The sequence below is a fragment of the Blennius ocellaris genome, assembly GCF_963422515.1.
Source record: "Blennius ocellaris genome assembly, chromosome: 22".
In the NCBI taxonomy this organism is placed as follows: Eukaryota; Metazoa; Chordata; class Actinopteri; order Blenniiformes; family Blenniidae; genus Blennius; species Blennius ocellaris.
Genome location: NC_137671.1, coordinates 12,478,560 through 12,494,847, shown reverse-complemented (window position 1 = coordinate 12,494,847; position 16,288 = coordinate 12,478,560). Strand labels below are relative to the sequence as shown.

At 41.7% G+C, this 16,288-nt stretch overlaps 1 protein-coding gene across 2 annotated transcripts in view; it reads left to right on the top strand.

Annotated features, from left to right (window-relative positions):
- LOC308146751 (protein O-mannosyl-transferase TMTC2-like) overlaps positions 1-16,288 on the top strand; it is a 59,146-nt gene that overhangs the window by 39,749 nt on the left and 3,109 nt on the right. Inside the window, exons 3-11 of one of the 2 annotated variants that reach the window (XM_080518663.1) lie at positions 1,078-1,912; positions 2,424-2,538; positions 3,257-3,342; positions 3,832-4,016; positions 4,139-4,217; positions 6,655-6,776; positions 9,812-9,893; positions 13,406-13,520; positions 15,613-15,676. In XM_080518663.1, the coding sequence (XP_080374789.1) occupies positions 1,078-1,912; positions 2,424-2,538; positions 3,257-3,342; positions 3,832-4,016; positions 4,139-4,217; positions 6,655-6,776; positions 9,812-9,893; positions 13,406-13,520; positions 15,613-15,676 (1,683 nt within the window). The remainder of the gene's footprint in view (positions 1-1,077; positions 1,913-2,423; positions 2,539-3,256; positions 3,343-3,831; positions 4,017-4,138; positions 4,218-6,654; positions 6,777-9,811; positions 9,894-13,405; positions 13,521-15,612; positions 15,677-16,288) is intronic. The other variant, XM_080518664.1, reaches the window with a different exon arrangement.

Genomic DNA, 16,288 nt, shown 5'->3' with positions numbered 1-16,288 from the left:
TAATTTGCAGGCTTTGCCGCTGACAGGTCATTGAAAGGTGTTGCGTGACTGAGAGCCTAATGGCGATCATGCTGCGGAATTAATGCTCTTATGAGATGTAAACAGCATCTACATACCAACACAATGAGTCCTAAGCTGATTACCAGTCACATTCACCGCGAGCAACAAGTACAGACTTAGGGAGGAAAGCCCTTCATGTTTCACAGTTAATTCAAAGTTGACCTCAGCTGGGTTGTGTGGGGATCACTAATATGAAGGGCATAATTAAAATGTGTACATATTTTTCCTTTTTTTTTTATTTTACTTTGGGAGTTACCCTTGTTATTTTTAATTAATCTGAAGTAAGATTTGGCAAAACAAAAGTAAAAAATAGAGAAAATTATTCTCTTTCACAACTTCACATGAACTGTAGTCAGTTTGACATGACATTATTTCATACAAATAACCATACTGCACTTGACTAAAAGTGGCATTTTGGACAAGTCTGCAGATTTTCTTCGTTTTTCAGAGCCAATTTTAACAATGGTCTTCCAATTGTGGCATTTTCACTCAATCTGACATTAGAAATTCTCCCTCACTGATTAATTCTGATGCTCAGGCACATGAAGGTCGCTGTCGAATTAGACATGGTAGTCCTTTTTAATGAACACGTTTTTGTGTTCTTTGTGGGTTTTACACTTTGTGTCGGCACTCCGTGGGTTGAAGCGGATTCTCTGCTTGGTCAGTTTCGGCCCGCGTGTTTGCTGTCTTTCTGTATCATTCAAAATCTTGGATATGTCACAGCCCACAGTATAAACTCAGCGGTGTTGTTTCTGGATCTTTGCACCATTTTGAATTTAAGATTTATGCCACTGACACAAAGGGGCTGTATAATTGTACATGAATGCGGTTTAAGCACCAGACAACTACCAGAGGCATTCTGAACATTTCTCAAAATGCTAAGAATACATTCACCAGAGCGTATTTGAAACACATATTACTGGAGGAGCTCCAGAGCACATAAGAATTGTTGTGGTTCTGACTTAAATGTTGATTTAGGTGTTTTCTTTAAGCTATTTTTCCCCCCTTCTCCCGCAGAAAAAGAACGTCAGCGTTTTGCTGAGTCTTGGCGCGCTGGCTTCCTGGGGAGTGATTCTGCTGTCGGCTCGCCTCTACTGGATGGGTAGTAAGCCTCCCAACTTCTCCAACTCTGACAACCCCACAGCCGACTCGCCACATTTCCTCACCCGGACGCTAACGTTTCTCCACCTGCCCGCTGCCAACGCCTGGCTGCTGCTCTGCCCCGACAAGCTGAGCTTTGATTGGTCCATGGACGCCGTGCCCTTGGTTCGGTCCTTGGCCGACTGGAGGAACCTTCACACTGTGGCCTTTTACGGTGGACTCGTTCTCCTGGCTTTCTTTGGCCTCCGCGGTCAAATCTCCAAAGCCAAGGAAACCAATGGAAAAGCCCACGTGACTAATGGGAAATCCATCACTAATGGGAATGGTTACCATGCCCCAGACACAAACCATAACACTGATCAGGGTTTGCCAAAGACCACCCTGAATGGATCAGCCGGACTTCACCACTGTCCTCGGCAGACATCCCTGCCCCCGACAGAAAGCCTTGTACTTTTTTCACTTGGAGCCCTTTCATTGCCTTTCCTCCCAGCCACCAACCTCTTCTTTTATGTAGGTTTTGTAATAGCGGAGAGGGTACTCTACATCCCGAGCATAGGCTTTTGTTTACTAGTTGCCACCGGTGCGAGAACCTTGTATGTGAGACTGAGGACTCGAGGCTGCAAGGTGTTGGTGTTGTGTCTCTGTGTAGCACTCGTGCTGCTCAACGGACTCCGAACTGTTCAGAGGAACAAAGACTGGAGCAATGAGGAGAATCTTTACAAGTCTGGGATTAATGTGAATCCTGCGAAAGGTAAGTGGGCCACCTGCTATCATCAGATCTGTGTGCACGCTGACATTTCCTTATTCCAGGCTCTAATGAAATGGGAAATGCATTTTTTTGTCTTCTTAAACTAAAATAATGTGCTAAAATGTTCTATTACCTAAACTTTTAAGTTAATCCCAAATGCTTCAATGATTTCAATTTATAAGTGAAATAGCTATCTCACGTATATCCCCGGTCAGTTCAGTTACAACTCTCATGCGTTTCGGTTCATACCTTTACTAAAGTTTCACTCTTTTCTTAAATTATTAATTTACAAAGGTACACAAAAATACATTTCAAAAATTAATTTAATTTCTGAATAGATGCAAATGCAAGGAAGTAAAAGGTATACTTCTGCCAAATCACTACAATGGTAAACCTTTGGAATAGTTAAGCTTGAATATGAAGACTCTACATAGCTTTTATTTCAGGATTTGACAAATTGTCTGTGGAGATGTTATTTTTCTGGTACATTTTGACTGACACCTGTCTCCTACAGCCTGGGGAAACTTGGGGAATGTACTGAAGAACCAGGGCAAGATGGCCGAGGCAGAAAAGGCATACAGGAACGCCCTGCACTACCGGGGGAACATGGCTGACATGCTATATAACCTGTGAGTATTAAAGACGCCCCATCCACCTCCTCCTGTTTGCACAGTCGCAACACGAACGGGTTGTGATTCCTTCCCATCCATCACTTGAGATGGAAGCTGCAGAAAGAAGAAAAGCGGCGATGGAGGAAAAAAAGAGGAGAGGAGATAAAGCATAAAGAAAGATTGACAGGAAGAACAGGAATAGATCTAATACGGGAGGAACAAAGCAAGTGAGGCACAGAGCAAGGCAACAGAGGAAGTATGTCTGCGTGTGCGTCCCTAGTGGCTCTTTGTACCTTCTGCTGCTGATTTGATTAGTCATGGTTTGCAGGACCGGTGGGGAAACAAGAGAGCCACTTCCAATCTCGCAAACAAAAGGTGTTAAAGGTGCCAGGAACCTCCGAGAAAAACTCTTGTCTCCTACTCTCGTGCGGAAACCGTTTTTTTTCTCCACACTTCTGAGTCGCCTCTCAAGTTATGGGTGTCAGGAAGCTGGCGAAGCAACAAAGTCTTGCATTGTTTGAGATGGAGGAGCCACATGAACATGATGGATGGTTGGATGTATTGGGGTTGTGTATTAGTATATGTGGGAAGAAGCAGAGAAGCTGCCCCAGATTCTGCTGTGTTCTTTATTTCCCGGCTGCAAATTGTGCTTCAAGCTTTTTCAGTTTACCTTCATAATGTGGTATTAGCATACTCATAGTTTTTGCCTTTTTTTTGTTGTCATTTTTTGTTTCAGGGGTTTGCTGCTGCAGGAGAACGAACGTTTTTCTGAAGCGCTGCATTACTACAAACTGGCAATTGGGAGTCGGCCAACACTGGCATGTAAGTAAACGTGTGAAAGTGTAATTCTGTTGTTTATGCACGATAAGGAGAGGAAGTGCTATTAGGGAGGTGTTTGTACACATTACTTGAGTCTTTGTTTGGGTTAATTAGACATACACCAAAGATCTTGTTCGTAGATTACTATCAGCTCCAACTGTAAAGCTGAATTGAATGCTCTTTTGCTGCATGGCCATATTCAGCTTGACGGTGAGATGACAAGATTCAATCTCACTCTTGACTGCTCGCATGTGATTGAGGGCCCATCTTTCACTGTACCAAGGGCAATTTTATGAGCAAGGAGACCTGTCTTCACTGCTTTCTCAGATTGATAAGAAGAAATAGAGTCATTTCTTCTCTGGCTTGATCTTCTTTTATCCCAATTTATTTCAGCTTTCACCTTTTTTTTTTTTCTTCCTTTGGCCTTTGTCGTGTTACTTTTTGGATATGACTCTGACTCGTGTCCTCTTTTCTTTTCTCTCCAACCCACAGCGGCCTACTTGAACACAGGAATAATCCTGATGAACCAGGGCAACCTGGACGAGGCCAAACGCACTTTCCTCACTTGTGCCGACATTCCCGATGAGAACTTGAAGGACCCTCATGCCCATAAGAGCTCCGTCACCAGCTGCCTGTACAACCTGGGGAAGCTGCTCCATGAACAGGGCCAGCAGGAGGTGAGTGTGTCTGGTTAAACTAACCTGTACGTCATAATTAAACAGCTTTTTTCTCTTTCTTTTTTGTATCGCCTCTGCCAATGCAAACTTGCTGAATTATAATCTTTTTCTTCCACTACTAGGAAGCCCTCTCTATTTATAAGGAGGCAGTGCAGAAGATGCCCAGACAGTTTGCACCTCACAGCCTTTTCAACATGATGGGTGAGTTATTCTTGGAGTCATTATTTGTTTTAACGGCTCACATTTATTGAAAAAACATGATTAAAAATGCTCATCTTCAATGCTTTGAAATATTAAATAGCATTTTGTTGAGACTATAATCATATGGTGATTGTAATTGTATTAGCAACAACTATGAGAGGAAATTCAATTCAATAATATTTTATTAACGTAGCCATCGTTAGGTACTCGTACCCCTCCTCCCAAAAAAATGTATATACCAGTTGACAAGGAGATAAACACATGGTGCCAGATTTACTAAGATCCTGTATAAATCGTGTTGAACTGCACCCTCAAATAGATTGCTTGATTTATTTCAGAGTTTGGCATGCAATAGTGCTAGCTTGTTAGCCATGGAGTGAATGGATGGCGCTCTGAGCCAACAATGAAAAATGTTACCAGGGAGTGTCAGGGGAGGAAGTTATCACACAGCAAATAAATCTGAATTATTTGGCAGGGGGGAAAAAAAGTAAAAAGCAAAATAGGAGAAAAACTGATTTATGGGAGAAAAAAATCTATTAAGATATGTTCAAGTGCAGAAAAAATTGTATAGTTGAATATATAGCATACAAAAATAAAATCTGCTGAAAGAAAGTCATAGAGGGCCAGTTGTGGGTATGCCTCTCTCCATTATAACAGCAGCAACTCTACTAAAGTCTGTGCATATTTACACCTTCTCCAACACATTACAGTCAAAATCATAAGCAATGCAAACATTTTTCGATGTTATAAATTGAATTGATCTGGAATACACACTCCATATCAATCAATGCAAATGCACTGAATGGATAGTGTGTGTTGTTTCTCTTGAACACAATCCTCGTTGTGTCCCGTTACTAGATTAGTTACATGTTGGCATGCAATATCAACTTTGCTTTTACACGTCCAGCCTTTAGGAGATCAGGCTGATTGTATTACATGCATGGAGAATAGATGGAGTAAAGCCCAGAGCGTGACGAATGGAGTCAGAGCAATCTAAACCTATTGCAGCTTAACTCGAAAATGTGACCTGAGCCAGCGCAAACAATAAGCTTCCTCAAACAGCAAAGTTTTAAGCCTAATCTTAAAGTAAAGACCCTCCTCAACTGAAACGGGGAGCTGGTTCCACATGAGGGGAGCCCGACAACTGAAAGCTCTGACTCCCATTCTACTTTTAGAAAACCGATGAACCTCCAGTAAACTGTCAGAAATGCTCTGATAGGATCTAACAGGACTAATAGCTCTTCAAGATGTGATGGAGCCTGATTGTTAAGAGGATTATATGTTAAGAGAAGAATTAAAAATTATATAGGTGAAGCATGTCTGCAGGATGACATTACATGATGTGTACAAATTGTTTTTTAAATGTTAGATTTTGCACATTTTACTTTGAAGATTTCCTTTAACATGATCTTCTCAAGTCAGTCATCTTGTACCACCTGTTGGGTCCCGCTGGTGGAGCTCGCGAATGTGTGCACAAGCCAACTGAAGCCGATCCCCGTAATAAATTGCATCCCCTTCCTTGTTATTTTAACACTAATCACATTATAGGAGGGTCATCCCAATGACATAGCTGAGGGGATGGATATGCGGGATGAACACTGGAAGTGTGTTTAGTCAGCTGACAGGAGGGGAGGAAGAAGGACAGTGTGTGGATCGGTGGGATGTTAGACGATACTTTGAAAACTGATGTCATCAGCCTGACTTTCTGCCCCGGGGGCAGATGGCGTTTACTCCGATCCAACTCAATCTTTCCCAACAATAGTTTTTGTCCTCGACAATTTTAAATCCATCTACATCGAGGGAATGTTGATTTCTTTTCCTCAATATTAAGAAAAGGAACAAACAAAAAAGGTCATAATACAAGTGTATAAATCAGAATGAACATTCTGTGTGACTCGGATGAAGAAAGGTTATGCTGGATCCAACAGCAGACATTCTATTGAAACAAATGAACTGCAGTTGAATATTATTTTAAATACAGCATCTAAAAAAAAGTCCTGGTTTCTGATCATTGACAACGTCATTGTTGTTTCGGTTAGTTCTGCTGTCATAGCGTATAAAGTAACATGTTTACAGTTTTTTTAATCTTTATTTCAATTGTGTTATTGAAGAAAATCAGAATCTAGGAAATACCTTATTATACAGAGATACAGTCTTTTTTTCAACTTAATGACTTATTTCACTTAAAGGACGGGGGGTTTATTAAGATTGTATTTCACTGTTGAAATAAGTCATGTAACAAATAAATAAAATTTTATTTGACATGCATCTTTAGCAATGTGTGTGTTTTTTTTCTTTGAAATATTTTGATTTATTTAATGAATGTTTGGAAAAGTCGGGTTTCTTAGCAAGTCAATTTCTCTGTATTTGTTCACGCTTATTGAATACCTTCACCTCAAATAACTAATGTGTCCCCCTTGTTTTTCATCGGTTGTAGGAGAGGCCTACATGAGGATGAACAAGCTGGAGGAAGCAGCCCATTGGTACAGGGAGTCCCTCAGGGCCAAGCCCGACCACATTCCTGCCCACCTCACATATGGCAAACTCCTGTCCATCAATGTACGTTTCATTTCACACGCACACAAGGAAATAGAATTAAGACTAAAAACATTTTCTAATGAATCCGGTGGATAATTATGCGGTGGACTGTAATTAAAAGTGACCTGAAGTGGCAGAGCAGACTGATGAATAATGCATATTGAGTGACTTACGGGACATCGAAGGAGAGCGAACCAATCCCATTGATTTCACCGTAGAAGCTGAAGAAGTGCGATAATTGTTATTAGGTGCAAGCTACTGACTTGAAAAGATTTGTGCTGAACAAAGCTCTACCCCGATCCGACGGCGAGGAGGAAAATGTGACGCACTCGTGAATATTGTGTCTGACCTAAAGCACCGCCTCTCTGGTGTGAAAATGATAATGCCGTGTGAAAAAAGGAAATTCGACAGAAATGTTGTGGCTAATAAGTTTATTTGGCTGCCCTTGGATCGACACGAGTCCAGGACCGAAGCCAAATACCTCCACAGATGTCTGTGTAGAAGCGGCTTACATACAAGAGTGACGTGTGAAGGTCAGAGACACGGGAAGTTTAAAGATGAAAGGCATCCCCCTGTGACTGGATGGATTCCAGATAGTTTTTTTATTTATTTTTTTACTCACAGTTTTTTGTTGGGTTTTTTTTAGTCTGTGTGTACATGTATGTGTTAAAAGGCCCTCCAGGTTTGCACAGTTAAGTTTTTCCAAAGTGTTTTCTCTTTATAACGGGCTTCCCTTGCGGCGAAGAAAAACACATCTCCTCTGCTTCCGCCAACTCTCCTATTGCAGAAAAACAAAAACACACTTATACGACAACAGATGTGTTCACAGCTGAAACAAGTTTAAATTAACAACCTGCGCCCTGTGACCTCTCTGAAGATGTTTGACCTTTTTTCCCTTTCCTCAGCCTCTGGTGCTGAAGTAAAGACACAAATACACAAACACACACAGCTGCAGACCTTGAGGGCTCTAAATATTAGTCGTGACCAGTTCCCTCTCTTCATTGAAAGATTTGAAGATATACTTGAATGTAGCTCACAGCCAAAGTAGGTTGACCAGCGTGGCTGGACATCTGCTCCGGTCCCCAAGGCTCCGGCTAAAGATCCATGTCGGAGGCCTCAACTTACTGAGAGGCCACGTCCACTCCCACAGGGCTTAGGAGACAGGAGATTGGATGTAGCCCGGACAATAGGCCAGTGGACAAGCTTATAATTCAATTACTCTGCTTCCTTATTGAATCACTCAATCAGCTACATTTTTTGGCTGTCCTGCCCGAGTCGGTCCATGATGCAGACAAGGGAGGGGAAGGTCAAAGCCGAGTTTCGCACCGTGCTTCACCCCGACGTGAGCTGCTCGGCTGTTTTTCTGTGAGGCCCGGAGAGTGCAGGCACTCTTCGACTTTCAAAGTGACCCACACAAAAAAAAAAGAAAAGTAAATCTGCACAGTTAAAAAGTTGGAACCTGATAGTCTTGCAACTCTCAGCAAATTACAAGTGTCACTCCCGGAGACACTAATTCACCTTACTCATCCCAAGGTCAAAGTGTTCCGTGTAACATTAGAGCCCCGCTGTCTTGTCAGAGATATCTCGCCGGAGTCAAAGTGCCGTGGTGTACATTAAGAAGAGATGTGGCCACTCAACACGAAGCAGACAACAGCTCAACTTCAGCTGTAGATCTACACAACTCGGCAGCAATGCTACCAACTGGACCTCTTTGGCGAAAGCCATTTAATGATGTGAAAATGGGACTAAATACGATCGCATGTAAAAAAAAAAAAAAAAAAAAAAGGTGCATATTTGAATCCTCAATGCTGCAGCAAATCACAATATGACCTTTTAAAAAACTTGTTTGAAAAATGTAAACCCTTCATAAATCTGCGAAATTATGACTTATTCCTCCATAACTGAAATGATTCACTCTCGGGGCGGCTTTGATGGATGTTTGGGGGATTATAGATCAATTGAATGTAAGGAGGAGAAAGAGCCAAGGAAAAGGTGAAATAAGTCATCTCGGACCGATATTCACTCGTTCATTGAGAGCGATCGCTGGCCTGGGAAGAAGCTAATGAAGCGGGCCTAATATGCTCCGTCCTGTCATTTCTTGTAGCATGGCGAGGCCACTGGCAATATGGAAGCAATCAGAACTGAAGCATGAAACAAAAGAGGTGGAAGAAACTGAGCCATATGCCCAAAGAAGCAATATCTTTCTCAGTTTGGTTGTGGTTACACACACACACACACACACACACACACACACACACACACACACACACACACACACACACACACACACACACACACACACACACACACACACACACACACACACACACACACACAAACACCTTGGAGGTTTTCCTTTATAGTTTGGGCATGAGAAGAGGGGTACTGTGGTTTTCTTTTTATTAGCATCCGTTTCCTGCTGATATTGAAGCAGCAGGTTGCCGTGGCTCAACCAGCGCAGTTAATGTGCTTCAACATCCCATAGCAACCACAGTTGAATAAAAAGAGATGATGTCCTGCATAATGCATGTTTTAAAGTTTACATAGAATATCAGTTTTATATTTTATACTTTATACCAACAATTCTTTACTGGAATAATAGTATTATCATAGGAGCTTCTAGGTATATGCATATTATTGTATTAGAATTGGTAGTTTTGATTTTCTTCCCATCCGTAAAACAAATAAATAAAAGGTAGGTACTTATATAAGGCATTTTCACATCATAAGCAGCCTCAATACGTTAACACACACCAATGATTGCTGCTGTGCATTGGGAGATACCTGGAGGTCATTGTCTTGGCAACAGACACAACCAGCCTTGGCATTGGACCACCATCAGCCTGACCAACTTATCCCCATTTAATACAAATATAACTGCATATTTACATTTTCATTCTTGCGGTACGGTTTTGTGCTTTGTAGAGTTTCAGCACACCCTCTTTACTTTCCATGTTGCATTGCTTCAGTAATCAATAATAAAGAAGTGTCGACCAAACAACCGAATGTTAAATGTTAAGGTGAAATCACTAATTTGGATTTTGCCTTCATTTCAGGGGCAAAAGACAGAAGCAGAGAAGTACTATCTGAGAGCGATTCAACTGGACCCGACGAAAGGAAACTGCTACATGCACTATGGTAAGAGACAATATCAAATGACTTATTTATGGATGCTGTGTTTTGACAAATAATGTACCAGTTATGTAGGTGTGGATGCATTCATCATCACTGCGGCTTCTCTGTGACAAAGCCATGAAAATGTGGATGGAAGTTGCTCCAGTGCGCTGCTCATTATGCAAACCTCCGCTGTACTGCACTTGTAGCCTCGGTGTAATGATCGGGCTTTTTGCTGCAGTAAGCTGTGCACAAGCTGATAATTAGGCGGAGATCTTTACAGTCTGTAATCCGAAACCCAAACTTTGAAGTGTCGTGTCCCCCCCCCCCCCCGATGGTCCGTCATTAACCCTTTTCACTCGGGTGCTGTGATCAGGCTGGAGAGAAAGATTGCTGAGCTCGCTGTTCTCAAAGGAGAAGAATGAATCGAAACGGATGCACCTCTTTCATTGCATCTTTGCCACGTGTGGCCTGAGATAGGATCCACCCTCCGTGACCCCACTGGATAGATTGGGTATTGAAGATGGATGGATTATAAGAGATCACTCTATTCTGATCTGGTGACGGGGACAAAGACGCATTTCATGCATCCTTACAGTTGCAGACCGCGAGAGGAAATTGGGATGTTTTTCATACATTTTTTTAATCTTGACTCATAATTCAAATTAATAATGTGTTATCAAGCTTTTGCAAGAATCCATTTAAAAAAACGCTTAAAATGAATGGCCATTTAAACTGGGTGTGCTGGAGCAGCGGGTTATCTCAAACCTCTTTTACCATTACACCTCTGTATCATGGTCAGAGATCGCTGACTTAGTGTATATTGAGTGTAATGTACCATGTCCTTTTACAATTAATGATACAAACCTGAGCTCACCGCTCATGTCGCCGATAAGAATCGAAGTAGGCAGGTAATTATGTGGAAATGTCAACTCCTTCACTGCTTTCATTATGATTCCCAAATATAATGACGGCAGTCATTCACTTTACTGCTTTTATCAGCGTTGGCAGTGTAAGGACTGTTTGAGGTTTCGCAGATGGTGCAAACACACACAAGCAGACATGCATGCAGTGCTTATCTGAGTACAGAGACAGACCCAGAATACGCTGTTTACTATTGGTAACAGAGGGTAAAACACGATACCGTGTTCCTCGTTAATGCAGCGTTCATATCAGCTTTGGAGGAACAGAATCCTCGCTGCTCCGTGCTTCTATCGTCAGGATATTACCAGGAAATGAAATCTGCTCTATCATTCCGTTGTACATTGCCCCTTTCTGTTCTTCCTTATCTGCCTCTGTTCTGCCCCGTGCTTTCTCTACGCTCCTATCTTAGGTTGTGAGTTTAGTTTGGTTGTGACGAGGGGGGTCCGTTGCTGTCTTTGGATCGAGCTCTTTCCCGTTCTAGAGTCCTCTGTTTTCTTTTTCCTCAAGGTTATTGTGTTGGCTTTTTTATTTGCTGCAGGTGATGTTTGTTTGGGCTGCCTCCCTTTGCTTCTCTCAAATCTTGCTCGTCTAGCTGTCCTGGGGTTGTCTGGATGAGCTCCAGGTGTGTAATGAGTGATGATATCTGTCCACACTGGAACACACGTGGGGGGCGGCTGCACACTTAGCCTGAAATTCCCTTTTCCTCTCATTGTTCCCAAGAAGATATTGTAAAACAAACATGAGCCATGTCTAAATCATTTGCTTTGGTGTTTGGTTTGTTTTGGATGCTGCACTTTCTATACAAGAAAGCAAACGTGCCTGAACCTCAAAGGAACGTCCTAATATTCCTTTTATTCTGTAACATCTGTGGTGTTGCTTGGCTGTTAATTTATAGCCACTGAAGCAGCCACTCGTGGGTACCGCGCCAGGTGGCCAGACCCCCACGGGAAAATGCATGAAATACTTTTGTCTTGTATGTGTTTCTGAATGCAACTGAAGAAAACAATAGTGCCTCACTCTTTTACTGCCGCTGCCGCCATTTCTTGGAACTCTTTCTTTTTGAAAAAAAATCATTTTCCAATCTCTATCCTCTTTCTATTTCCACCCTCATCGCACCTCCATCAGTTTGCCACAGCTTGACGCCAAACAGAATGAAGTCTTTTTGAATTATGAACATGAAAAAAAAATGTATTCCCTAAAAAATAATAAAAATGATTTTCTAAGGGCACAAGACAAAGTGTAGAGACTATTTCTTTAAGGATTTGCTTAGATACAGAAACTGTTTAATGCAGGAGATGATAACATGAGCATAGTGTGTGATGTTAAAACATTGGGCTTCAGTTCAGAAGATTCATCAAATTCATATTTTAAAGGTCCTATATTAGACAAAATTTACTTTCTAATAGTAATATGTGTATCAAAACTATTAGGATGTGGATTAGATTGTTGGGTTTCTCTCTGTTAAAAGCACCTAGAAATGACTGTTGTATTTAGCACTATATAAATAAAGTTGCTTTGAATTGACTTGAATTAGCATTTTAAAGGTACAGACACAGAAACAGCCTGTTCTCAGTAGAGCTCAGTAGAGGGACGTTTAGACTGGATGAAATTCAGGCCTAAAGCTGGATTTGGGGAGATGTCCCCAGTATCCCTAAGGAAAACAATTATGGCATTTTTAGAAATGAAAAGTTTCAAAAACTGATTGGAAAGTAAAATGTATACATTATTAACTTAAATTGTTGCACCACTATTCAAGTTGGTATCTTAAGTTTCTGGAGACCTGGACTTGGTCTATCACAGGGCTCACACATACAAACAGACAAACAGTTAAAGTAACAGGCATTCTTAGAGAAGTCCCTCCGGACATGCAAATTCCACACAAAAAGACCTGGACTGAGATCAAACCAGGGTTTCTTGCTGCTGTTGCTTCAATCCAAAACGTTGGAGCATGGCAGAGGGAATATTTTAGGCGATCCAGAGAAAAAGGAGCTGCAGACCAACTGTCACTTCAACGTCAGTGTTTATTATATTAAACTTTACTAAACATAATAGCTGTTAATAAATTAAATACATAAACTTTCATCGAACGATCTGCCCTTTGTCGTCAGATAAGTCCAGCAGCTCGGACAGTGAGAGGACCGGGGACAAGTAAACCATTATCCAATCAAATCTGGACTTTCTGAAGAATTATCAGTAACTATTTCATTGTCATGTAAACATCTTTGAAGCATTACAACACTTTGTCACCCCTCGATTGCAGTCCACCCATTAGATAAGGACATATTTCACTTAAAACCACAAACATGAACCTGATGGTGACTGTGAGTAATCTGAGTATTCACGACTTTCTGATGTTCAATTTGGTTTAAATTCGCTAACAGTTTTTCCCACATCTGCTCTGCTTCGTGATCAGTCTGGTGTTCCTCTCTGCATTCACAGCGGGAGAATATGGACATTATTCTACTCATCTGCAGACCATTTCATCTTACTCTACCAGTTACTGTTAAAAAATCCCTGCCTGGGCCCAGGTTTTGGAATGAAAACTAGCATTGCCAAGTAGTGAAAAGGTTGGGGTTTTTTTCTGACAGAAATTCCTCTTTTCTTCTCTCCAGGTCAGTTTCTGTTGGAGCAGTCGCGTCTTGGCGAGGCTGCAGAGATGGCAGAGAGAGCCGCAGAGCTGGACAACTCAGAGTTCGATGTGGTGTTCAGCGCCGCGCACATGCTGAGGTTAGCTCACCTCCCAGCCTGCAACAACACCTTTTTTTTTTCCCTTAGTGGAGTTTCCCTGTTGACTGCACTGCAAGCACAGAGAGTAAAGTGAATTAACACATCTATAATGAGGTGTGGGTGTGTTCCAGGGTCTGTGTTTGCTGCTGTGCCGTTTCAACATTTGTGGGTTTTTCTTCCCCCACTTTCTTTACATAACGGTCACTGAAATATAAATTACGACAGCATTATGGAATAGTAAATGTCCTTTTTCATGAAAAAGCTCCAATGTAATATGTATTACATGCATAAACAGCAGGTCCAGTCCTTCATGGTGAGGTTTCAGTCCCGGGCTTGTAAAGAACCTGATGGAGACTTTCCCCCCAGAGTTTGGCAAGCACGTGTTCAGACAGCTTGTAAATCTAAAAATGTGTCAAAAGGGACTGAAAATGTCCTTTAGTCTCAGCAACCGAAGGGAATATTGGAATGATGTACTTCAATAGGTTTTTGCTCTACATGTCTGGAAAAGTCATTATTGCTCTGAGCATCTCTCCCACCGCAGAGGATTTGTAAAAAAAAAAAAAAAAGTTAAAAGTCTCAGGCTTTGGCTGCTTTTAAAAACGTCGGAATAAACCGAAATGACAGGACGTTCTTCTGCGTTTTAGCCTCGCTGGTTATTTTCAGCGGAGACTCGCTGTAACGTAAATCCCAGCAGATTAAAATGAGGGTTTATTGGTGTGACACATACCTGTCAGAGCTAAAGCTGCTTTGCTGATAATAAATAGGAGATAGACATCCTAGCTTTGCTTTATGTTGGGGCTACTGAATTCCCGTAAAACAGGATGATAATAATGGCCTGAGAATCCAGTCCAGCAAAAGGGGTTCTCTTTCATAAGTGTGTGTCTGACATTTTAATTCAAGATAAGCAGGTGAAGCCGGGGTTTTTTTCCGGAAAGAAAAGTATAACTTTACTCCTCCCCTGATAATGTCAGTTCAGTCGAACTTCCTGAATCTTTATCTGTCATTTAATGACTTTCCGGTATCTGACCAAACCAAACAAAGACCACGGAAGGACACTAAAGATGACGACCGCGATATCGTTGTTGAACTTATGTGAACCCCTGTATTCTCAGGACATAAATGACTTTGAATCTGAGCCTTATAAATATGAATCACCAGGTCAGGAAGGAATGGTTTCTTCAGCTTTATTAACTTTGGCGCGGCCAAGTCCGGTTCATGTGTTTCTTGAATATATTTGTATGTATGGAACAAATTTAAGTGTGTTGCCCCTCGATGTATCCAGCTGTAGAGTGTAAAATGTTGTAATTATTGTTGGCATCAAAGCTGTCCTCAAAAACCTCGGCTTCTATTCATCAGAGGTGCACCGTTCGGAGTAATTAGGAAGCAATGACTTACAGTAAGCTATTCATCCATCAATCCATCTTCTGTATCCACCTTATGCAAGTTTGCGACGGTGGAAATATCAGATCCCAGCTGACTTGTGGGGGGCGAAAAGCAAAATCCAGCACAAAATGCAAGTTGGATTACCTAATTTATTACAAGCTCACTCACCGAAGTAATCACTTGTCCCTGCATATTGTTCACTAATGATTCTATTGGACGATCCAAAGTGTTCAGCATCGCTGCAGCTGAGGAAGGATCTGAAACATCCTCGACTTACTGTGTCACAAAATGTTCTTCAGTTTTTTGTTTTTTTTATTCGGCTCATTCAGCTCATTAAATGCAGGTCCTATTTCTCGCCTGATGAGAAGGACTTTTGTCTGCTGGAACAAAGCGTAACAGAATTCTAGTATTAACTTCTTACGCAGAAGGATTACGTATTTGAAAAAGATGAGATGTGAAAGGATGGTACGGTGTGAATAGCACTGATGAATGTGCACCTGCTATACACTGTGGAACATCATGGTTATTTTAACTAATTATTCATGATTATTTTACTGGTGTAGCATAATGAAAATGATAGTTTAGCAATCAGGTAAGAAAAATAATTGCTGTTTTCTATCTGCTAAGCAGTTTTGTAGTGAATGCATATCATCATCAGAGAGTGTGTGTTTCTTATGTGCATCTTTATGATTTTTTTTCCCCTCTTCAGGCAGGCCAATCTCAACGAGGCCGCAGAAAGGCAGTACGAGCGCGCGGCCAGCCTCAGGCCAGATGTAAGTACACGGCCTGTTCGCACTTAGCATGGAAAGGCGCGCACACACGTCTGCACTGTAAATTCAATTTACAACATACTACGTATTACCCATCATTGTGACATTATGTTTTAGTACTGTTGTTGCTGGCAAACAGACGACGCAGCTGACTGTAAAATGGAAACTGCATTCAGTTCGAGGCTTGTGTGAACTGGTGCCTCCATGTGCTTATCCAAACACAAAAAACCCCAAAGAAAAAAATGTGCTTGCTGCTGCCTTGACACCAAAGTCACACACTCAGCTTCGGAGTGGATTCTTGATCATCACAGAGCCTTGAGGGATATCATGTCTCTCGGTGTCAGCACATGCGGTGGAGAGACTCGGGCGCTATTATATCCTGTTTCTGAAATGTGTGCATCAGTCACTTCAAAGGGAAAGAGTGCACGGTCCAGTCTAGGAGAGGTAATTTAGAGTCATAGGAACCCCTGGAAGGAGCTTCCTGCAGTCATTTGTCATGTGGGTCTGCTTTGTGACTTATGTTTGGTCCTGCGAGGGGGTTGGAGCTTCTTCTTCATGTGTCTTTAAGTCCATTTTGCAACCTTTCGTCTGACTTACCCCAGCAGCGGTGTCAGC